The 23,791-nt window shown below is 39.0% G+C and overlaps 1 protein-coding gene and 1 long non-coding RNA gene across 3 annotated transcripts in view; one reads left to right on the top strand and one right to left on the bottom strand.

The window, feature by feature from the left end:
- The window catches only part of LOC105487449 (phosphatidylinositol specific phospholipase C X domain containing 3), a 185,945-nt gene extending 176,658 nt beyond the window's left edge, over positions 1-9,287 (bottom strand). For both annotated transcript variants that reach the window (XM_011750898.3, XM_071098982.1), the window contains exon 1: positions 8,951-9,287. In XM_011750898.3, coding sequence (XP_011749200.2) covers positions 8,951-9,053 — 103 coding nt within the window. In that variant the 5' untranslated portion in view covers positions 9,054-9,287. The remainder of the gene's footprint in view (positions 1-8,950) is intronic.
- LOC105487450 (uncharacterized) lies at positions 9,287-10,233 on the top strand. Its single transcript, XR_011625052.1, has 3 exons — positions 9,287-9,705; positions 9,821-9,889; positions 10,032-10,233. It is a non-coding gene; the product is annotated as an uncharacterized lncRNA (long non-coding RNA).
- The last annotated feature ends 13,558 nt before the right edge of the window (positions 10,234-23,791 follow it).

Raw genomic sequence — 23,791 nt, 5'->3', positions numbered from 1 at the left:
AATAAAAAAAATAAGGTGTGCTAAGAAGCCAAAGGAAGAACATGTTTCATGAAGAAAGGTGTGGTGAACCACATCAATGTTGCTGAAAGGTCAAATAAGATGATAGAGAAGTAACCATTACCTTTGGCAAAATATAGATCATTGGCTACCTTGATAAGAACAATTAATGAGATTAGTATAGACTAGGGAGAGAAAGAGATATAACAACCTGAAGGCAGACAAGATATTTTTACAAGAATAAGAGAAATAGTTTACTGATTGAGGGGCAGGTGTGATAACAATTTTTTTTTTTTCTACAAGGGGCATTATTACATATATTTGTGTGCTGACTGGAATGATCCTATAGAAGTAGAGAAAAATGATCACACAGAAAAGAGAGAGTGGATAAATTCAAAAGTAAGCTTTGAACAGATTTGTGTGGATGGGATCCAGAACATAAGTGGGAAAACTTAGCTTAGGTATGAGCAGGTCCAGGTCTTCCTCTTATCTAAAGGAAATCCAAAGTATATAGAAATAGATGCATTGTAGGTTCAATGGTGGAAAACTGATGAAGATCTTGTCTGTTTGCATCCAGTTTTTAAATATAAAATCAGAGGTGAAGTAATCAGTTTAGAAGAGGTGGCAAAGAGGAATTAATAGGATAAAATTATGTGTGTGTGTGTGTGCACGCACGTGGTGTGTGTGATTTAACCTTTTCTTGATGGGTCAGAGCACATTAATTAACTGTTAATATGCTTTAATACAATGGAGCCCTTTCTTTAATATAAAATAAGATGTGATGTAATCAGTACAGATGAAGTAGGAAGAAGGTGCTGATTTGAGAATCAAGAAGAGGTATAAAATTCTTATCTTAGAGAACAAGAAATGAATTTACTAGGGAAGTGTAGTAAGTCTCTCTGCCTGTATTGAATACTCATTTAAAATTTCTGGTCAGAAATTTCCAGTGAGTCCAGTCATCCAAACTGTGTAATTTCTCGCCAACAATGTTCATCCACTGAAGTTTTCTAGTATCTGAATAGTTAGAAAGTTGCGTTTAACTGAATTGGGGTTTTCCAGGTAAATAGAAGAGAAAAAGTGAGACACGAGCATTAAGATAATTTCCAAAGGTGGGAATCTCATGTTGGATCAAGAAATTTGGCTTTATCAGAAGAGAAATGAGGACACGAAGGGGTGATGAAGACTAAACAAGACTTCACATTCTGTAGCCTTCTTCTCTAGCAGTATTCATGGCAGGAGCTTTACATCCCCTGACAACCTTTTCTTGAGAAAGGACAGGTCACATGGGTGTGTATTTAGGGCTAAATTCCCTCTAAGGCAGCTATGGTTATCTTCCTCCTACTCTTCTTCCTCCTCTAAATGGCAACATGGGTGTATGGCCTGAGACATGCATTGAAGATAAGTCCTATTTGCCCAGTAGGACTACAAGTGCATCTTTCTCTGCACTACCTAACAAGCCATAGGGGGTTCCAGGAAAGCATAGCAGGAAATTAAGATGACCATTTATCATAATCCATTTTGCCGCATGAAATGAACATTTTTCAAGTGAATGGAGGAACCAAATTTTTCTTTATAATGATAATTAAGGATAAATGTGACTGCTTCATAAAAATTAACTCACAGAAAGAATTCTTCTATGTAAAACATAACATTAGCTGGCATTTAAGATAGAGTGTTGTAAGAGCTGTCCACTCCCAGGATCTGTAATGAAATACAGGAACATAACAAGAGCGCATCTAACAAATCCATGGGCCATCTGTTTCAGTACCTGACCTCCGGAGGTGACTAATCCTGGCTGCTTCTCAAGAATATTTAACCATCTCCTCCTGCCCCTCTCTTACTGACCTATCTTCCTCCCTTAATAGAGCATAATAAAAACATATGGTACTATAAAAAGCTTCTGGCAGCGAAATTCCATCTGAACCACAATTAAATTTTTTGTTCATGTTTCCCTTCCTTCTGGAATATACGATACAGATAATTTTTTGGTCCCCACTCTTCTGAGATCGATTTGAACCCTATCCAAACCAGAAGACATGAGAAGAGTCTATAAACTTCTTGAGGACATTAATTTCAATGATTACGTCTAGGACTTCCTTGAGTGCTCATCATGGTGGCATGTTCTCTGGTTTCCAAAAACTAATACTTTTGAGTGAGAGGCATCCTCACTGGCGGTAATAGTTGCCGAGACGGGTGGATCACGAGGTCAGGAGATCGAGACCATCCTGGCTAACACGGTGAAACCCCATCTCTACTAAAAAATACAAAAAACTAGCTGGGCGAGGTGGCGGGCGCCTATAGTCCCAGCTACTCGGGAGGCTGAGGCAGGAGAATGGCGTGAACCCGGGAGGCGGAGCTTGCAGTGAGCTGAGATCCGGCCACTGCACTCCAGCCTGGGCGACAGAGCGAGACTCCGCCTCAAAAAAAATAAAAATAAAAAAATTTACAGAAAACAGAGCTTTCCCTTTTAACAACAGGAATTAAAATGTGTGTGTGTGTGCACTTGTGTGTGTGTGTGTGTGTGTGTGTGAATGATTTAACCTTTTCTTGATGGGTCAGAGCACATCAAGTAGCTACTAATGTGCTTTCATACAATGGAGCCCTTAGGGATTACTTTAGGGATGTGGGATTAATTGGCTCTGTTTACATTATCCCAGCCTGCTCAGTGGGAAAAATATAGACCCTAGCTGTGCTCCCACTCTAGATTTGTCTAAAGGAATGATTACATTGCACCCACTGGAAGTTTACTTATAGGAAAAATCAAGACGCTTCCTGAAAAAGAAGTTTTCTTAAGAGGAAGTCAATGCAAACACATATGTGCAGATGCAGAGAGTGAGCTAACATTGAGCATAATGCAGAGTACAGAAAAAAAATTTGTCCCACATATTTTCCTCTGCCCAGCCACATAAAATCATACCTTAGTCCCCGGGCAATGGAGCAACAACAAAATAATCAATATAAACCAGGCAAAAAGATGCCTGGTTTTGGCAGTGCCAGCACTCAGGGCTTCAACAGTGATGGCAGAGTCAGCAATAGGAGATGTTGGCATCAGCAGCTTCCACAATGGGGACCAAGCTCTGGGAGCCTTTGACTCTTGTTAGACATTAACATGCTCAATGTTGGGCCTCTGCAGACACAGAATAAGCTCTGGAAGAGCTATTAGTAGTGGTGGTGATATTTGGGGCATCAAACTATGGAAGCACAGTTTCTCTATATGTCAAAGGAGCAAGGGTGACAACTCTCCAAAGCTTTCCCAAAACAGGAAAGAAGGAAAATGACAGATACCATGTTGTAGCCTAAAGGACTAGTTTCTCAATCCAGCCCAAATGACTGGTTTGTAGATCATACTTAAAAATCCATCCAGATTTTTAACACTATTTGGAAGTTCATTAAGGCGGTATTTGGGAGGAGTTGAACAACTGCCAGTTGCTGTGACTCTGATTTTACTTTTGGACTGGTAAAGTGTAGAGAACACTATGTTTTGTGTCAGTGTATCTCCATTTGTTAGTCTTCCCTCATAAATATTCCCTAACGTCATTAATGATGTATGACACTCAACAGTTTTCATCTTCTTTATGATTTGCTCTTTCTATTCTCATTGGGTGGAGTTGGAATTAAACATGATTCAGTAAACTCTAAGTAAGGGTATAATAAATCTTTATATGAGTAAAGTATATGAGCGTTAATTTATGAACATTGTGATATCCATTTAAGCAATTGGAGGACTGTGTGTGCGTGTGTTTGTGTGTGTGTGAAGTTTAACTATTTTAGAACAATTATAGTATCAAACAACTGACATCCAATCTAGTGGATTATAAACTGTTATATATGCTTGTACTCCATATAAGCTATGCTTCAAATAAATGAGATGTGACTTGCCAATACAAACAAGATAGGTCATTTTCTGTTGAAAACCAATTTACTGTTTACCTTTAATGTTGATGCTTTTGATGGCTTTCTAATGCCACATTTTGCATTATTTCATGATGCCACTTTTACTCAAGAACAATATTGCAAAGTTCTAGTTTATAAATAAAATGAATCAACCTGCAAGTTATAACAGAAGGAGCTGGTCTTATGCACAACAAAGAAAGACTCCAAATGAACAAAGAACCAATATAGAGATGTTTCCTAAATTGGCATTAGGGATCACTAGCATCACCAGATGAGCTGATTTTAAGTGCTATGGATGGCCAATAAGAAGCAGCAGGACTTTAAGGAAATGAGAGAAAAGATTTTACTTTTATCACAGTGACCTAATTTGAAGAGTTAAGTAGCAATTAAATCACATTTACTGCTCAAGGTACATGATGACCTGTAATGTCAGTTATCAGAAATGTCCCTAACTTGGGCAATTAGCTTTGAGTCAAATATGGTGTTCTGACTTTAAGCCTGATTATAAATTTGGAAACATGTATAGACTGCATGGTGCAATAGAAAGGGCCTAGTAAAAAATGTGTATTTAAATTTGGCTCTGACATTTACATAAAAGCCCTCTTTAGAGATACACTAAAGCAGTTTTCTCAAACTTTAAATGTGTACATAAATCATCTAGGGATTTTGTTGAAATGTAGATTGTAATTAAATAGATCTGATGTGTGATGCATGGAGTCTGAGATGCAGCATTTCTACCAAGCCCACATGTATGCTGATGCTGTTGGTCCCTGAACCAACTTTGAGTACCAAGGTCTTAGAAGATTATTGTTAGAATGTGGAAAAGGCACATGTGTGCATAGGAAGACACTTTGTGAATGGTAAAATAGCACATATAACACTTTACATTGATTAAAAATAGTCAAGGATTCAATTCATCAAGAAAAATCCTAGTAGAACAAATTATGTTTCAGATACTTTTCAATTTTTCCTTTTTCGCAAAACCAAAAACAAAACTGGGAATTAGAGAGGCAGGACAAGACAGATATTCATCCTAAACAATATTGTTGCTTTTTTACTGTCTTGAAAGATTCACTTCAGTATCACTATCCACTAAAAAATGGGGTGGGAGGTGGGAACTGCTCTTGTGTTGTTCTTTAGAAGTTTGCACAATTAGAACAAGTACCAGATACATCCTAGAGATTGACTTGTTCCAAGTAAAATAGAAATAGGAAATTACAAAGAGGAGGAAGATGGTTGGCTCCAGGAACACAGGCAGCAACAAGAAGGGATCACTGTTAGGGGAAGAAATTAAAAACTAGTAAATCAGACACAAGAACAGAGACTCAGAGCTGTTTAAACTCAGAGCTGTTTAAACACTTAGCTTCCCTTAGTGAACCTGTTGTTTCTCATTGATGTTTGCATTTTCTAAAGGAAATGAACAAATTTCACAGGCACAGTCACTGATTTATAAAGCATTTCTGTGTTCCTGATCTAAAATACAATCAACAATTCCCTGTTGAAGAAGACATAGATTCTTTCTGAGTTTCCAGTCCCACAACATTTTGGTCAATATTTTATTATTACATGGTCAGTTTGCTACACTATATGAAAAAGATTTTTATCACATATTAGAGAACACAAAGCAGACCCCTCCCATGGGTTGAACCCTTTCCAATCTTTTAGATTTTGGACAGAATGACTCTCTGTCACACATGCAGATTACCAACACCTTACTTGTTCCCATGATGAACCTCTTTACAACAGTTCTGGAGCCACCATGATTACAGAGTTAGAACTCTGCTTCAGAGAAACTGAATTTTCATCAGTCTCACTTTTACCTAAGTTTTATACTTTGTCTTCCTGCTCCCATTTCTGTTTATCCTCTCTCACCTGCTTATAGTGAAGGGCAGTATCATTCATAATCCAAAATGCCATTATTAAACAAATATGCAAGAATGAACACTTAAGTTTAGTGCCATCAGAGAGAGAAAGAAATGATAAGGCTGAAATTCGAGTAACTGTCAATGTGTTCTGGCTGTGTCATTTCTTTAAAAAATAAATTCAAAGTGAAATACTAACACCAATTACTAACTTAATTCCTCAGTCCAGTCAATATCAATCATATCATGGTGCCATTTAAATGCAAAACAGCTATTGAGAGATTACTCTGAAAGTATTTAAAATGCAGAGATTTGAGAAATATTTAAAGACACCAGAACTGTGCTCTGGTGGGGAATATCACACAGCTGCACGTTGTTTTCTGCTGTAACTCTGGGTAATTGGGGTCAGCTGCCCCAGGTGGGTAGCCTTATAATTAGGCAGCTCTTCATTTTCCAGCCGCTTTACCTAAGAAAACCTGAAGCTTTGAGGATGACTGAGCAGCAGTTCCCCTCAACAGAAACACTTGTGTGGTGTACCAGGAGTGGTTTTAAATGGTGGAGATAATTACTTAATTTGAGCTGTAGCAACTGGCCAAGTAAACATGTAGCAGCCAGGAAGCTATTAGCATGATTTTAAGGCAATTATTCCATTAGTGTTTAATAGTCTCCAATTAGTCTTCTCTGACTATCAAAGTTTGAATATCTTTTTTTCCTCCAAAAATTCTCAGTGCTGAATAATGCAAAAAGGTGCCAAACCTGTTTTTAAACCTGGTTTTTTTACATGTGTGGATCTTCCAAACCCATTTACAGAAACATGGGGGTATTCAGGAGTATAGATTTGATGAAATATGTGTGTCTATTTTTTTCTCACAAGTATTGGAGTGAGAAGGGGAAGTTTTACAGGGGGTCCATTTGAGTATAATACCAAGAGGAGTTGGGAAAACAATATAAATTCTCATGGAAGCCCAATGCCATCATCATCTTCATGTCTGTACTCTAAGATCACCCAGATACCAAAATCTCTCACTTCAGGTTTTTATTTTGTCCATGGGAGGAAAGGAAAATTACCCTGTTCCCACTAATGCTTACTTCCTTTTTCCTTAACCCTGGTTAGTCACAGTTGCTGCTGAATCATCCAGATACAAATCAAAAAGCCTTTCCCTCCAAAATTCATAGGGTATCTTCCCAAAGGTCCAATTAAGGGGTCAGATCCCTGAACTGATAGGGATCTGCATTTGTCTTCGCTTAGCTTCAGTTTTTTCATCTGTGACATCGAGGTAATAGTGCCAGCACTGCCTGCTTCATGGGATTTTGGAAGGATTATGTGAGCTGGTGTACATAACAGAGATTGGAAAGTGAAATATTACAGAAATGTAAGGTAGACTCAAAAAGGTATCATACCATCTCTCAGAACTAGATAAGCAAACTTAGGCTTTTAATCCTGTATCTCTAGAGAGTCACCTGCCAGAAGGTTTGCATCACACTGATTGCCCTTCTTACCTTCTATGCATATAAAAACATTCAAAGGAGACCATGTGAAAGAAACTGTCAAAAATCCAAATAAAAATGAAGAAGGAAAAGGAATGGGAATGCCTGTGGAAGCAAGAATGGAGTTATGCCAGAGTTGTGCTTTCTACTGTCTCCTTGAAAAGAGCAATCCCCAGGCTCACCTAGGTAGCAGAGTAAGTGCTGCATGGAGAACCTCGGGTTGGTTCTTTTCCTTGGAGATCCCTGGCCCTTGGGAAGCTATCTGTTGAAGAAGGACAAAAGGAGACAGCCCCTTCTGTGGATAGCACTTGTAGCAGAGACTGTGCCTGCCATTGCTGTCAAATATTCACTTGACTAACAACCATTGATTTGAGGGACTAATCAATGGCAGCACTGTTGGTTGGAGCATCTAGTGATTTTCAAAATAACCCTTCTTTTGTTTTTGTTTTTGTTCTGTTTTGTTCTTTATTATGTTTTCCTCCAATAGCTGAGAGGGGGCGCTGGATGGAGCAGATCAAGAGGAGGTAGACCAGAACGTTGAATTTAATAACCCAGCTTAGTTCAGGGCCAGAAGTGGACTGTTCATGAGTAATTTGCCCTCCAGCCCAGCTCTGAAAAGATCAGGTGTGTGCTCCCGTAGCCCAACTGCATAGCCAAATTGCTAATAAAGTATGGCCGTGTCCCCAGCTGTCATTGTTGTAAACTGTCCTGAAACAACCCTCACTCCTGGATACCTGATCTGGGGGTTGCTAGAATCTCCCACCCTAGAAACCTGCCCGGTCTATGGCCCAAGTCGCACACGTCAAGCCGAAGCTTCTTGATCCCTCAGGTCTCTTCCTCGCTTTGTCCACCCTTCTATCCTTCTAGGCTGTCTGGACACATTCTCAGTCACCTTTTCCCTAAAATTTGCCTATTAATCCCACCCCTCTACTGCAGGTCACCCAGGTTCCCCTGCCCAGCTTCTGTCCCAAGCAGCAAACACACGGTCCACAAGGGTTTGCTTTTCTGACCTGGGCGAAGTGTGTTGCCAACACGCACTGGGACCAGACTCCAGACGGCGACCACTTGGCCAGGCCCCCCGGGGTCCACGCCAGTACTCAACGGTGCCCTCTGCCCGTCGCCCCCTTCGGCTCCTTTTCAAGGGCAGCTATCACGCTGCCTCTGGTCCCTGAACTTTCATCACTCTTCGGGAAGCGCTTTGTCTTTTTAAAGGAGATTGGGGACGAATATTAATGACTCTAGCCGAGAATCTATCAAATCCGCTCAATTCCATGCAGGGATAGACTCAGGTCCTTGCACCGGAGGCGAGCCCCTGACACTAGCTCGCGTTCGCCGCACACTGTCACCCCACAGACCCAGAGATCGCTCCCACTCCCCCAAATCTGCAGGGGAAACCATAGGAGGGGGTCACGAGGCACCATCCTGGAGCCCAGCTTCTCCTCTGCCCCAGTCCTCCGCATATAACCTGCTTCAAACGCCCAGGAGAAAAGCAGTCACCTTGACTCTAGCGCCTCGGTCCTTAGAGGTCTGGAAAACGCCAGGAAGCCCAAGGCTACCCGGCACGGGCTCGCCTGGCCTGAGACCCACCCTGGAAGACGAGTTTCCCTCCCCCGGGCATAGTGGCAAGTTACCACTTAGTGGCAGATAAAGCAGGGCGGGGCAGGTGGAGCGGGCGCCGAGCGCCTAGCCGGCAGCCCCTGCGCGCCTACCTGGAATGGCTAAATTGGTGAGGGGGATGCTGTGGATGCTCTCCGGCAGACTTGCCATCCAGTCGGCTAATTTCAGCTCGTTTTTCCCCTGAGACGAGGCCATCGTGCAGTCGGTGTGCAGCGCGCTGGTCCCAGCACTCCTCGGGCAGGTTGGCAGGCTGCTGCCGCTAATCCAATGTTTGCTCCAGCCCCGCTAGAGTTTACACTCCTCTGTGCGCCACACCCACAGGATGGCGCAGACACATGCTAATTTTAATAATTATTCAAAACACCCCGTGCTCCCTTAGTGCCTCCGCCAGACTCCGCTGGAGCTTTTGTTCCTGACGTCGGTGCTCTGCTCTCTCCGCTCTCCCCTCCCTCTCCATCTCCCTCCTCCCGTCTTACCCTTTCTAGGCGTCTCTGCCTTTCCTCGCCATTCTGCAGCTTTCCCTGGTTTATTTTTCTTTTCTATTCATTTTTTTTTTTCCAACTGCTTTGCCCATGGCTTGCTCGGTCCTTTGGTGTGACTTTCTCGTCCTGTTTGTACGAAAGACAGTCTTGCAGTGAACCTAAAATCCTAGTAGACTTTGGGATGTTATTGCTTCCTGAGGAACAGGCTTTTCATGCTGGCTTTCAGGGCTTTCCATCGCTATCAAAGAGCTTTCTTTTTTGTAATCTACAACAGGTTATACCTTTCCTCAGCCAGAGACCACAACCCTGTTTATTAAAAAATGATGATCGTTATTCACTCTTTTGCCTACTTTGTGAAATAGCTGGTAAGTGTGGGCCAGTGAAAGACATGGTAAATTCTAGGTGGTTCCCACCTAATCCTGGGTACCTTGCTCCAGACATTTCAAAGTCAAGAAATGCTGTTCCCCCTTCTTTTCTCAGATCATGAGAAGTCTACATTATTTCTATGGAGAACACTGCCTCCGTCCTGTCAGTTTCATGGCACTCAGGGTAAGACTGGAGTCTTATGCTGGAAGAAAATCACCACATCTCCCTGTGACATGCTCTAATTATTGCCAGTAGCATTTGTTGGAATGTATTTGTTACCATTCAAAGTGATCTATGTAACTGTCTGGATTTTCATTCTTTGCAGACTGGAAAGATGTGCCTCTCTCAAGAGAAATCACTCACTGAGCCTCCAAAGAACTGTCTGGGTCCACCTGCTCTCAGATGAGTAAAAGGAGAGAGATGAAATTTTACAAATGTAATGAGACCAGCAATGGCCTCAATAGGAATTATAGGAGATGAACTGAAAGTGTGCTGGGCCTTTGCAACCCAGGAAATGGAGATGTAATAAAGAGACCTCTGTTCTTTCATGCCGGGGTTGTGTAAATTTTTATTTTTCTATGGGAAATGCTATTAGATTGGGGAAATGACAGTCAACATAGGAGACAAAGAGAGCCATAAAAAATGAGAATAATTATTCAAGGTTAGTGAATCCATTTAAGCCCAAATAGCATTAAAAAAAATAAGAAAAAATCCTGGAGCCTAGCTTATTTCCTGCAATGATGCTAAGTCCTGAGAATATTCACCCCCAAATGGGGAGCAATATTGGAAAGAAAGAGGACAGGTAATATCTCATTTTGGTTATCAAATTTTCCATCTACCTTATAAAATAAATTCATACCTTCAAGACGACATGGTACAGTTATTTTTAATGATGAGGAAGAGATGTACTGAAATTTTTTCCCCAAATAAATCTTCATATATATGCTAGTACAATAGAACCCACACCCACATATCCTTTTAATTAGGATGATAATTCAGCTTACTATAGGACTCCTGGTAAAGAGATCTACAAACACCACCCTTCTGTAAGAAACCTACAAACACCACCTAATGCTGGTGATCTCAGGGCATGATTGCAGGGCAATGAGGAAAGTTCAAATCTAGCGGTCAGCTGCTCTGTCTCTGAGTAGCTTGGGCAAGTCCTCTAGTCTCTGCTAGCCCCAGTTTTCTCCATTATAAAGTGGTAATAAGAACTCAGAGATTTGTGGTGAAGCTTCCAGAAGAGAGTGCATATATGTTTAAGATAACAGGATATGTGTATTTACCACTCTTTGTCTTTTCTATACTTATGAAGTATTTTTTTCAAGAGCATGAAATAATTATTGAATCTGGGGTATATTTTTAATAAGACACATTTTAGAAACGTGCCCTGTTAAAGTATATTGAGCTTATGTGGCCCTAAAAGTTTACAAAGCATTTTTTAAAAAATGAAACCACCTTAAATGGTAAGGAAAGTTCCCTCTCTAAAGAATCATACTATCTTTTGGCAAAACACACAAACAATCCCTTCTGTGTTTCATCTGATTTGGATTTCAGGATTTTAAATGTCTTGGTTTAATATAAGTTATTATCATTTTCTGCTTGCAACCCATGAAAAAAGACGGCCTGAAAGTTGATAGTTGTGAATTTCTTTCTCAACCAACAATATTTTGGGCAATTATATGACCCAGTTTCTCCATCTTTCTATCACCAACCCTGCTGCCATTTACTAAAATACATTAGAACAATCACGTAATTTCTCTGGGCTTTAATTTTGTCACTGGATTAATCAAGGTTCTCCAGAGAAACGGAACCAGTAGTATATATAGAGAAAAAGAGATTTAGTTTAGAGAAATTGTCTCATATGATTGTGAGAGCTGGCAAGTCCAATATATGTAGGGCAAACTGGAAGGCTGGAACATGAGATAAGAATTGTTCCTGCAGTCTTGAGTTCAAAATCTGCATAGCAGACCAGCAGGCAGGAACTCAGGAAGGACTTCTATGTTGCAGTTTTGAGGGAGAATTGCTGCTTCTTCAGAGAGCTTTAGTCTTTGTTTTTAAGGCCTTCAACTGATTTAATGAGGCCCACCCACATTATAACAGGTAATGCACTTTACTCAAAGTTAAATGATTATAAATGTTAATCACATCCACAAACACCTTCACAGCAACATCTACACTAGTGTTTGACCAAGCAATTGGGCATCACAGCCTAGCCTAGTTGACATATAAAATAAACCATCAAACCCACTTGCAAATTAACTAGAAGCTACTACCAAACTCTAAAGCCCCCTTTGACTCTATTATTCTATCATTTTATTTTCTTTATGATTCTTTCTCATTTATATAGCTGCTCAAAATAGCAAAAGGAGGCATGTAATATTTACTTTCTTTCTTTCTTTTTTTTTTTTTTTTTTTTTTGAGACGGAGTCTCACTCTGTCGCCCAGGCTGGAGTGCAGTGGCGCAAACTTGGCTCACTGCAAGCTCCGCCTCCAAGGTTCACGCCATTCTTCTGCCTCAGCCTCCCTAGTAGCTGGGACTACAGGAGCCCGCCACCATGCCCGGCTCAATTTTTTTTGTATTTTTAGTAGAGATGGAGTTTCACCGTGTTAGCCAGGATGGTCTTGATTTCCTGACCTCGTGATCTGTCCGCCTCGGCCTCCCAAAGTGCTGGGATTACAAGCGTGAGTCTCCGCGCCTGGCCTGCTTTCAATTTTTAATTCATGCAGACAACTCAAGATATAGACCAACATTTTTTTTCCCCACAAAACAGATGAGAAAACACCAATGGTTTTTAATTATGGCATTGATAGTAGTCTACCTCTGAGAATCAAATGCTTTTAGGCATAAATGAAAAGAGAAAAATGACTCATTGCAATGGCTTCCTGCTACCACCAAAAGTTGTTTGTGTAATGCTCTGCTGTCCATCAAATTCATACCACGCAAAGTTGATGAACATGGATACTCATCTGGAACATTTTCTTACTTCATATCCTCTTCCACCCATAAAAATACATAACTCTTTGCCATGTATGTTCTTCCATTAATTCATAATCTTTCTCAATCTTTGGAGATATATATTTTATTTTTGTAACTGGATTTATTTTGAATTATATTCTGAAAAACAAGGGTTCTTATAGATCAGAAAACTTTAGAACACATTTTAGTCAAATAATATTTTGAAAGAGGAACTTTGTCTAAAACAATTCTGCCAAATTATTTTTTTAAACACGGTATTCTAAAATACACACTTACAGAATCAGACTTCAAACATATCCAAAAGGGCAACAAAAAACCTTTGTGAAATTAACTATTAATAATCAAATTTTTTTTACCATACTTTACAGCTTTTATTCAGATATTCCATCCAAAGAATTTTTCTGTGTTTTAAGGACAAAAATGCTTTTGTACTTAAATTCAAAGTAGAAAAAAGTGATGACCGTCTCTTTTCACCACCAGTTTAACCCTGCAGAGTTTTCTGTCTTATCTGTCTTGTCCTCCCCTAGTCTACCTTTTATATGTCAGCCCTAAACAAGCTAATTTACACTCACTGAATGTCATCTATTGGCTGGAATCACCAGTTATAGAATGTGATGATTCAAATCCAGGTCTTCCCAGTCAATCACTGTGCGTTTCTTCATATCTTTTTCTGAAATATAAAGAATGATTATTTTCTCCTGGAGGTGGGGAAATGGAAGATGCTATGAAGCTTAATAAAGTAAGGAATTTAAAGTTTATTAACAGACTGGAAGATGAAAAATTATACTTTCATGCTTCTTGCTCCCACCATGACTTTGCTCATGGACATGAAATGAACGTACTTCATGCTTTCATCTATCAAAATTCTTTCCATTCTAACCAACGCCTCTTTGGAATTTCCCTTACTATCTGCAAGTAGAAGTAATCTTTCTTATCTCTGCACACCCATTGCGGTTTGTAGTATTGTGTCTCTCATTCTCTAGCTAGTCTTAAAGCATATTGTAGGCAAGGATGATGTCATTTAACACTCTCTAATGTCTTTCACAGAGCCCAAGACATAATAAGGGCTCATTCTAATCATTCGTTTTACTCACTTATTTCCTTATTCATAAATATTTATTGAGTGTCTATTATGTGCTCTCAGAAAAAATAGAGCAGCAAGTCCCTGAACTCTTTGACTTGATGCTCCAGGCAGAAAGCGGCAAATGATAGCTTTATGGCTCAATAAATAAATGACTTGGCTGTATCTCTTATCTCAATGGCAAAATTCAAATATTGCATCCCTATTTTTAGCACTTGGGTAAGTAGCAAAACACCAAAGACTTACACCTTAGTTTTGAAAATACATTTTAAAAGAAAAATTGGAAGAATTGTTTTGTCTCTCTATACTTTTTCCCTTAATCTTTCCCATCTCTATTGCATTTTTCCCTAATACAATAGGGAAGAGATTTGGAAATAACATGATAAATTCTTCTAGATCTCCAGGGGTCATTACTACGAAATGTTTGATTTCTCAGAGCTTGGGCATTGGTGGAGGTGGAAGTGGCTTGGGAAGGGAGAGGGAAACTGTTTTAAATTCATGTGCAGAGTAAAAAAAATCCTGGAACTCTTCTACCCATCACTGCCAAAAACTTAGGATCATTGTACACCAATACTTGTAGAAGCATTATTCACAATTCCCAAAGGTGGAAACAACACAAATGTTAACTGACAGATGAATGGATAAACAAAATGTGGTATATACATTCAATGGGATATTATTCAGCCTTAAAAAGGAATGAAATTCTAACACCTGCCACAGCATGAATGAAACTTGAAGACATTATGCTATGTGAAATAAGCCAGACGCAAAAGGACAAATGTCTTATAATTCCACTTATATGGGATTCCCAAAATAATCAAGTTCATAGAGACAGAAAATAGAATAGCAGTTATCAGGGGTTGGGGCAGGGAGAAACAAGGACTTTTTGTTTAACGGGTAGAGTTTCAGTTTGGGATCCTGAAAAGTTTCTGGAGATAGATAGTGGTGGTTGCACAACAATGTGAATGTTCTTAATGCCACCGGACTGTACCCAAAATGCTTAAGATGGTCAATTGTATGTTATGTATACTTTACTAAATAAAAAAATTACCATTGACTCTGTTGGGCAAATTTACTCTATTTTATCTGTTACAAAGTTGCCATTGTAACCACTTAGTTTTAATAATAGTTTATTCTCCAGCTGATGACTACCAAGAACGCATCTCAAGTTGAACAAATTGAACTTATCACTTGTTGCGCTGAGTGAGAATGTGCACCATGGGAACCTGGGGACACCTTAGAAAGAGGATGTTAGAAAGAGCTTAAAATATTTGAGCTTGCATTAGGTGATTTGAAACAGAGTTTAAGAAAGTGGAGCTTCACTCTGATTTGGATGCTGTCAAAAAGTGAGGAGAAGGTAATTCTATAATTAGGTTTCATGAGAAACCTCATCTAGAGTGAAGAAACACTGGACTAAGGCTAAATCTGTAATTGATAAATAGGAGTCATTCATTAGAATAGAATCATCGGTCATTTTTGCAGTGTAAGACAGTATTAATATTTTGTTTATTTTCAGGCATGATTACAAAGACTTCATATTCTTTTCTCTTCTTGATTCACCAAGGTCACAGAGTGAACCTGTATAATGCTGATGATCCAGAGCATGTGTATGTTCAACAGGTGGACACCAAGGCCTAGCTGACAGTACCAGGAGAGCTCCTAGACACCAGGGACTATTTTGTGCTTTCTCATAAATAAGTAGAAGGACACAGTCCAGTCTAATTTACTTGGGGTTTCAAGAGTGCTAGTCTAGTGAACCTTTGTCAATGATAGACACTACTGGCAACTTTGACATGTACTTCCCATTAATGACATTTTAACTTACATTTTACAGCAAGAGCAAATTGATGCAACAAAGTAAATTATATTCCTGTGTGTGCAAGCTGATTGTTGTTCTTGCACAAGTATGCCCTGCAAGACTTTTTGTCTATTTCTGTCATTCTCAAATAGTCTGTCAGCTACACAGAAGCAAAGATAATCCCTGCTGCTGGATAACTCACTCAATTTGCATTTCTTCCCAGCCTCTTCTTGCAAACCCCAAAGGCAATCGTCTATATCTAGGGCTGTCTGACAGGCACAGGTAATGCTGTGGGACACTCTGGCACCTTAGAGAAAGAGATTCTGAGAAGAAAAGTTAGATAATGAGCTCTCAGTCTAGCTCTAGTCCTAGAACTGCAGTTCAGCCTGTGGAAGAGTGTGTCAGAAATATGGACATGGTGTGAGAGGCAGAATAGATGTCTTGCTGTTCGGGGAACTCAGAGCAATGCTAAGCCCTTGGAAAAGGAAGAATTAGAGACTGATTTTTTGTAATTATTGATTTTTTTCTGTCTGTCAGTCTAGCAACATTTAAGACTACAGCTTTGCCTAATAAAGTTTTGCTCTAAAGAACAGTCACCTCCATTCAGTACTAAACCCTTCTTTACAACTTTATGTAACCCCCTAATCCATAAGTATGATTTTTTCTTTTTGTTTTCATCATATAAACAATTTAAAAATTGGAGCTATTTCTTTTCATACTTGAGCTCAATGGCTCAAATGTAACCATGCATTAAGGAAATGTTACCATATCCTATTAAATTGAAGAAGTTGATTCCACATAATTTATAGCACCTTGATTTTATTAATCAACACTGTAATATGTGGGCACATCACTCCTGTCAAAGAGATTTTAAGGATGAGAGCAGCATGGGGGAAAATAAAGCAGAATGCATTTAATTTTTTCCTCATCCCATGAGAAAAAAGTTGTATTTAAAAAGTTATTTATATTTTCAAAAACTTAAGAAAAATATAAAATGCTCAGGTCCGTTTTTTTTTTTTTTTGGTTTTTTTTTTGAAACACAAAAATTTGAGGGATTTTACATCAAGTCATAAGCTACAGAAACTGAGTAGCTGTCCACAACTTCAGTGCTGAATACAAACAGATTCATAATTTGCTCTGGGCATGTGTTTATTGTGGCTTCTATTGTAAGCCTGTAACTACATCAGTATGGTGATAAATACTAAAGTTTTTTTTGTGGTTCCCAACCGAATCTTCCTTTTGGCCCTGTCTTTGAAAACATTTTGTGATGAAAAAGTTCAAACAAAAAAGTAGAAAGTACAGTTAATAAACCTCCACATCTCCCTCACTGATCTCAGTAATTATCAGCTCATGGGCAATTTTAATTATATCACATACTTCCCTTCTGGATTATTTTGAAGTAAAGTCCATATATGATAACAATATTTAATCCATAATATTTAAATATATTAAATTAATAACTATTGTATCTAGACAAACAGCCCATTCAGATTTAAAAATCACCAATGATTGGCTGAATTAACTGATTAAATTTTTCTGACTTAACAGATTAGTCAACTGGATACAATATAAATTTGAAGTTTTAAGTCCTCTTTTTTTTTTTTTTTTTGTCGCCCAGGAGACAAAAAAAAATCTGTTGCCCATTGCAACCTCCGCCTCCTGATACGAGATTTCACCATGTTGGCCAGGCTAGTCCCGAACTCCTGACCTCAGGTGATGCACCCACCTCGGCCTCCCAAAGTGCTGGGATTACAAGCGTGAGCCACTGTGCCCAGCCACTCTTCTCTTTTTATTAACTCATATGTAGATAAATGCATAGAACTTGCATCGTAAGGAAATTATGAAAGGTGAAATTAAAGCTTCATGAACATAGATCATCCTAAATTCAAAGTAATCACAAACTCCGGTTGTGTAATCACTATGGACATACATTGTTAAGAAGATAATTAGTTTCCCTGTATCCATGTATGTCATCATTGCAATTACAGTGTAGTGTAATCATTGCCTTTATTCCAAATAATGTAAAACCTTTTATTTTAAAATGATTGAAGTTTGTGTATTTTTATCATAATGTTGGTCCCTCTTTTCAAAAAAAGCAAAATAAAATACATCTATCTCTAATAAACAAATGGATCTAGTCCCCATCTTGTTCACTATGCTATATATATTTTACATATGGGCAATAATATAATTTTATTTAATTACTGCATTTAGCTTGAAAATAGCATTTGATAAAATATTAAAAATACATTTGCAGATGTCCTTATTAATATATAAAGACATTTTTACTGTTATAGAAAAATGGCATATTTCTAAGACATAGGAATACATTATATAATAATTATATAATAACAAATAACATTTGAACTGAGTGCTAAATTGCTATATTTGGAATCAACGTATCTTTGAAAGGTTATATAAAGAGCTTGTTAATAAACTTGCCTTTACACACACTGCAGATAGTGTTATAAAATTTCTACTGCATTAAATAAGAGCAAATTATGGATACAAAATGGCTTAGGAGCAGCTTCCTTGGCTTCAGCAAAAAAAAATTGTGGGTCCAGATAAGTTGAAGGCCAAAATTTATCGTAAATCATATAACAACTGACAGAAAGGTCCAAAAGAAGACCTGCAAATAGCACAATGCCTTATTTCCTTGGCTGAATGATTCTAATTTATAAAGCATAGTAGAAGAGAATAGGACAGATGAAAAAATATAACTCAAGAAGAAATCCCTGCATATACATCATGGTGGGATGAGGAAGTTATAGAGATACCTTCATAAAATTAGTAAGCATTCATCCTCCAAATTAATGAGTTTAGTAGAAAGTTCACATAGGGCACTGAAAAATGGCATACTTCTTAAAGTGAATAATGCTGGTTTGCAGACACAAAGGTTCACAAGACTACTCTTGCTTTTGCATGGGAATTTGAAAATACAATACTCAAATTTATGGTTAGGTAATGTGGCCACCTGCAGGCTGTTAAGCTACAGAGGAAGAATATCCATTCTTATGCTAAGAATAGGAAGTTATTTTCTGTTTAAAACAATTTATAAGCCAGGTGCGGTGGCTCACACCTGTGATCCCGGCACTTTGGGAGGCTGAGGCGGGTGGATCACCTGAAGTCAGGAGTTCAAGACCAGCCTGAGATAGTGAAACTCCATCTCTATGAAAAATACAAGAGTTAGCCGGGTGTGGTCGTGCACACTTGTAATTCCTGCTTCTTGTCGCCCAGGCTGAGGCAGAAGGATCGCTTGAACCCGGGAGGCAGTGGCTGCAGTGAGCCGAGATTGGGCCACTGTATTCCAGCCTGGGCGACAGAGTGAGACTCTGCTAATTTATAAAGCATAGTAGAAGAGAATAGGACAGATGAAAAAATATAACTCAAGAAGAAATCCCTGCATATACATCATGGTGGGATGAGGAAGTTATAGAGATACCTTCATAAAATTAGTAAGCTTTCATCCTCCAAATTAATGAGATTGCTCTCATTATAATTTTCATCCTCCAACTTAATGAGTTTGCTCTCATTATAATTTTTCAAAAAAAATTATACCAAAAAAATTATAACACAGCATTGTCATATACTTTGTGTAATTATAAAACTTAAATTCTTCACACATGATAATTGTGGATATAATTTTCCACAACAATACTACTTATTATACCTCATTAACTTTGACTACTGAGATTGAAAAATAATACATTTATTATTATTGGTTTTCATCTTATTCTTGCCTTCTTTAACAAGCATTGAAAAATCTAAGATGTGGCTTTTGGCTAAGAGACATAGGGTTAGGTAAATTCGGCATTAGAAAAAGAATGGGCCTGAATTGACTGCAGTTCATTACAATGGCTATAAAGGGGATTGGTAGACCAGCGCCTAGTCAAAAACCATTGTGAAATAAAATATACTATATAGTTGTTGGAAATAATAATACGTCAATTTGAAGGAAGTGCATTTCAGTATGTAATGTGTTTAATGAAGTGATTTGATAGTAAGACATTTGTTAATAGTCATGGGAGAAATTAAAATATAAACTGTTTTTAAATTATGTGGACAGATTTCATATAAAGCAAATATTGGCAGGTCAACTAATGAGTAGTGTAATGCGATGGTTTCAGACCAAGAACCAATCATTTCAAGGGTCTTTCCTTGTTAATTATTAACTATTTTAATGTTAGCATATAGATTAGCCTATATAATCTGTGCTGGAAGCAATGGACTGTAGAAGGAAGTCAAGGAGAGGAAAGAAGAATTAGAGGGAAATTATGATAAAGGGTGAAATTGAATGATTATGAAATTAATCATGAACGTTTTTGACCATTCTTTACAACAAAAAGTAAAATAGAAATTTGTAAATTATTTAGCTAATATAACTATTGTAGAAAATTTGACTGATTAATTTAAATCAAGATATCAAATTTCACTCTACAAGACTCTTATTTGATAAAACTAATTAGTTTGTTCCTCTTCCCTTAACTTTCTGTTGCATGAATACTCCCTACAGCTAACCTCTAAGAAAACACCCAGATTAAAATAGGGGTAATTAATTCAATTATTTAGATATTTTGCTTACATAAGTAAAGCCTGAGGTTTTTTATTTTTTTCTTCATTTAGATATTTTGGCAGTAAACATCATCTAATAGAAATCAATTCCAAGTACTGTCAGGCCTCTTAGCCAAAGCTAAGCCATCATATCTCCTGTGACCTGCAGGTACACATCCAGATGGCCTGTTCCTGCCTTAACTGATGACATTCCACCACAAAAGAAGTGAAAAATGGCCTGTTCCTGCCTTAACTGATGACATTACCTTGTGAAATTCCTTTTCCTGGCTCATCCTGGCTGAAAAGCTCCCCCACTGAGCACCTTGTGAACCCCCCAGCCCTCCCTGTCAGAGAACAACCCCCTTTGACTGTAATTTTCCTTTACCTTCCCAAATCCTATAAAATGGTCCCACCCCTATTTCTTTTCAGACTCAGCCTGCCTGCACCGAGGTGAAATAAACAGCCTTGTTGCTCACACAAAGCCTGTTTGGTGGTCTCTTCATACGGACGCACATGAAATTTGGTGCTGTGACTCGAATTGGGGGACCTCCCTTGGGAGATCAATCCCCTGTCCTCCTGCTCTGTGCTCTGTGAGAAAGATCCACCTACGACCTCAGATCCTCAGACCAACCAGCCCAAGGAACATCTCACCGATTTTAAATCGGATAAGCGGCCTCTTTTTTCTCTCTTCTCCAACCTCTCTCACTATCCCTCAACCTCTTTCTCCTTTCAGTGTTGGCGCCACACTTCAATCTCTCCCTTCTCTTAATTTCAATTCCTTTTATTTTCTGGTAGAGACAAAGGAGACACATTTTATCCGTGGACCCAAAACTCCAGCACTGGTCACGGACTCGGGAAGGCAGCCTTCCCTTGGTGTTTAATCATTGCGGGGATGCCTCTCTGATTATTCACCCACGTTCTATTGGTGTCTGATCTCCACGAGGACACCTGCTTTGGTCATTCACCCACGTTCCCTTGGTGGCAAGTCAATTGCAGGGATGCCTGCTTTGGCTGCTCACCCACATCGCAGCCCAAGGTTTCTCCCCGCCCACCTTCTCCATGTCTCTACCTTTCTCTTTAAACTTGCCTCTTTCACTACGGGCAACCTTCCATCCTCCATTCCTCCTTCTCTTTTAGCCTGTGTTCTTAAGAACTTAAAACCTCTTCAAGTCTCGCCTGACCTAAAATCTAAGCATCTTATTTTCTTCTGCAACACCGCTTGGCCCCAATACAAATTTGACAATGGTTCTGTAGCAGGATGAGCGGCAGACAAAACTCCTCAGACATCAAGTTAAAGAAGGAAGGGGTTTACTCGGCCGGGGGGAATGGGCAAGACTTCTGTCTCAAGAGCCCAGCTCCCCGAGTGAGCAATTCCTGCCCCTTTTAAGGACTCACAACTCTAAGGGGGTGCATGTGAGAGGGTCGTGATTGATAGAGCAAGCAGGGGGTATGTGACTGGGGGCTGCATGCACTGGTAATTAGATCAGAACAAAACAAGATAGGGATTTTCACAGTGCATTTCTATACAATGTCTGTAATATATAGATAACAGAATCAATTAGGTCAGGGGTCGACCTTTAACTACCGGGCCCAGGGTGTGGCGCCGGGCTGTTGGCCTGTGGATTTCATTTCTGCCTTTTAGTTTTTACTTCTTCTTTCTATGGAGTCAGAAATTGGGCATAAGACAATATGAGGGGTGGTCTCCTCCCTTATTCCCCCCTTTTGAGACTCTCATTCATTTCATTAGTGGGATTTCTCACTTTCATTTTCACTACCCATGTCTTCTTGCAAGACAGATCGATAGTGATTTATATAGTACATTTGTGCTGAGGCATTCTGTTGAACTAAGGTAGCAATGAAGCTTTTTATCATTCGAAGAATTACAGGTATCAAACAGTAGGCTTGTTTCTATTATTATTATAGCCCCTATTATAAGAGTTTTAAATCCTCCTAGGGCTGGGAACCATTTTCCAAACATGGCCCCAGGATCAAATCCATGCCACACTTGCATGGGCACATGTACCATTTTTATCATATCTCTAACTATGTCTTCAACTACTTGCCCTTGATTATCTATGTGTAGGCAGCAATTAGTAAGGTTAAATTTCCTGCAGATCTCTCCTTCAGCTGCTAGCAAGTAGTCGAGAGCTAATCTATTTTGATTGATAGCATTTCTCATCAGAGTTTCTTGCTGGGCCAGAATACTCAAGGCTCTGCTGGTTTTATTAGTGATTATTTCTAAGACAGCTTGTAACCGTATGATTCGGTTGATCATGTAAATGGGGGTTCAGTATTCCCATGAGCTGTCTTGTGCCCAAGTAGCAGGCCCATAATATTGTATGATTCTCTCAGGGAGCCATTCATCATCTTTCCAATTTCCTATAGCTATGCTTCTCTTTCCAAGGGAAGCATAGACAGGGAAGCCCAGTAGTTCGCCTGTTTTTATGGGCTGTAGAAAGAAAGATGGTTTAATAGTGCCAATAACACAACTACCTGCCCACTGGTCAGATAATTTGGCATAAACTTGATGCCCACATATCCAATACAATCCAGTGGGGGCTGTCCACTCCTGGTGGCACTCTGGGTGGGTCCACATGGTTTACAACTTTGGGAATTTGCTAAATGAATTCCTCTCTGTTTGATTTGAACTCCACCAAGTGACTGTTTTTGTGGTACCATTATACGGTTTCTGCCCCAGACAACTAAGTCGTCCTACAGGGTGAGTGAATTCTTTTCTTCTCTAGCTATGCAATATTGTCCAATAATTGAGGCTTTTAGGACCCAGAAATTATCAGGGTGATTCTTTTGACCTGGGAATTCATTAGGAACTGGGTCTGTAGGCACTAATTCTCGGGCTTCCCATCACCATTGATCTCCCATTACATTTCTTCCACATACATAACATGAAGTGACATTGAGAGACTGGGCTACATGCTCGGCTAATTGCAAAAACAAATTTCTTGTGTTTTTTGTTTTGTTTTGTTTTGTTTTTTTCCTGGAATTTCTGGTACTGGTACATTTAGCTCATCATAGAAAGTTTGAAACACTGGCTCAGAAGAGCATTTGTAAACTTCTCCTCAAACCAAGATATTTACTCAAGGATCCAGTCTGGCCCCATCAATTCCTAAGGTCACACATTCCTCTTTTTCCCAGCAGGGATTAAGGTTATTGGTTATTACTAGCTCTAAGGGGTTACATTGTCCCTTAGTACAGGAAGGGCCATTTTTTCCTTTCTGAAGGTGAACTGGATCCTTTTCATCATTTTTTTTTCCTTTTATCCAAGTGGCCTAAATGACACAAGACCAGTATTTACATTTATTTCCACACAGTCCTAATTTATGACAGATGTACTTATTTTCTGTCATATAGCCTCTTTTCTAATTAAGAAAACCACACCTTATTCCTAACTTATTACTATTAATGACAGCACAGGTATCAAATTTTAAGGTGACTTGTTTGGGCACCCTTTTTTTTCTTCTGTTTTGGCTAACACTTTACTCATATCGTTTATGAGCCCCCACCAGTCCTCAGTCCTTAACCTTATTTTAAAAACTGTGGTCATGGGAGGCTCAGATGGGTCATAACACACATCAGGTTGGTCATTTCCTGTTATACATACCTTGTATAGAATAACATTATACAAACAAGTTCCTTTTAGAGTTCCAGTACACTTAT

Source organism: Macaca nemestrina, chromosome 6, assembly GCF_043159975.1.
Source record: "Macaca nemestrina isolate mMacNem1 chromosome 6, mMacNem.hap1, whole genome shotgun sequence".
Classification (NCBI taxonomy): Eukaryota; Metazoa; Chordata; class Mammalia; order Primates; family Cercopithecidae; genus Macaca; species Macaca nemestrina.
Note: the sequence above shows the minus strand (reverse complement) of the source record. Positions and strands in the feature narration are given on the sequence as shown.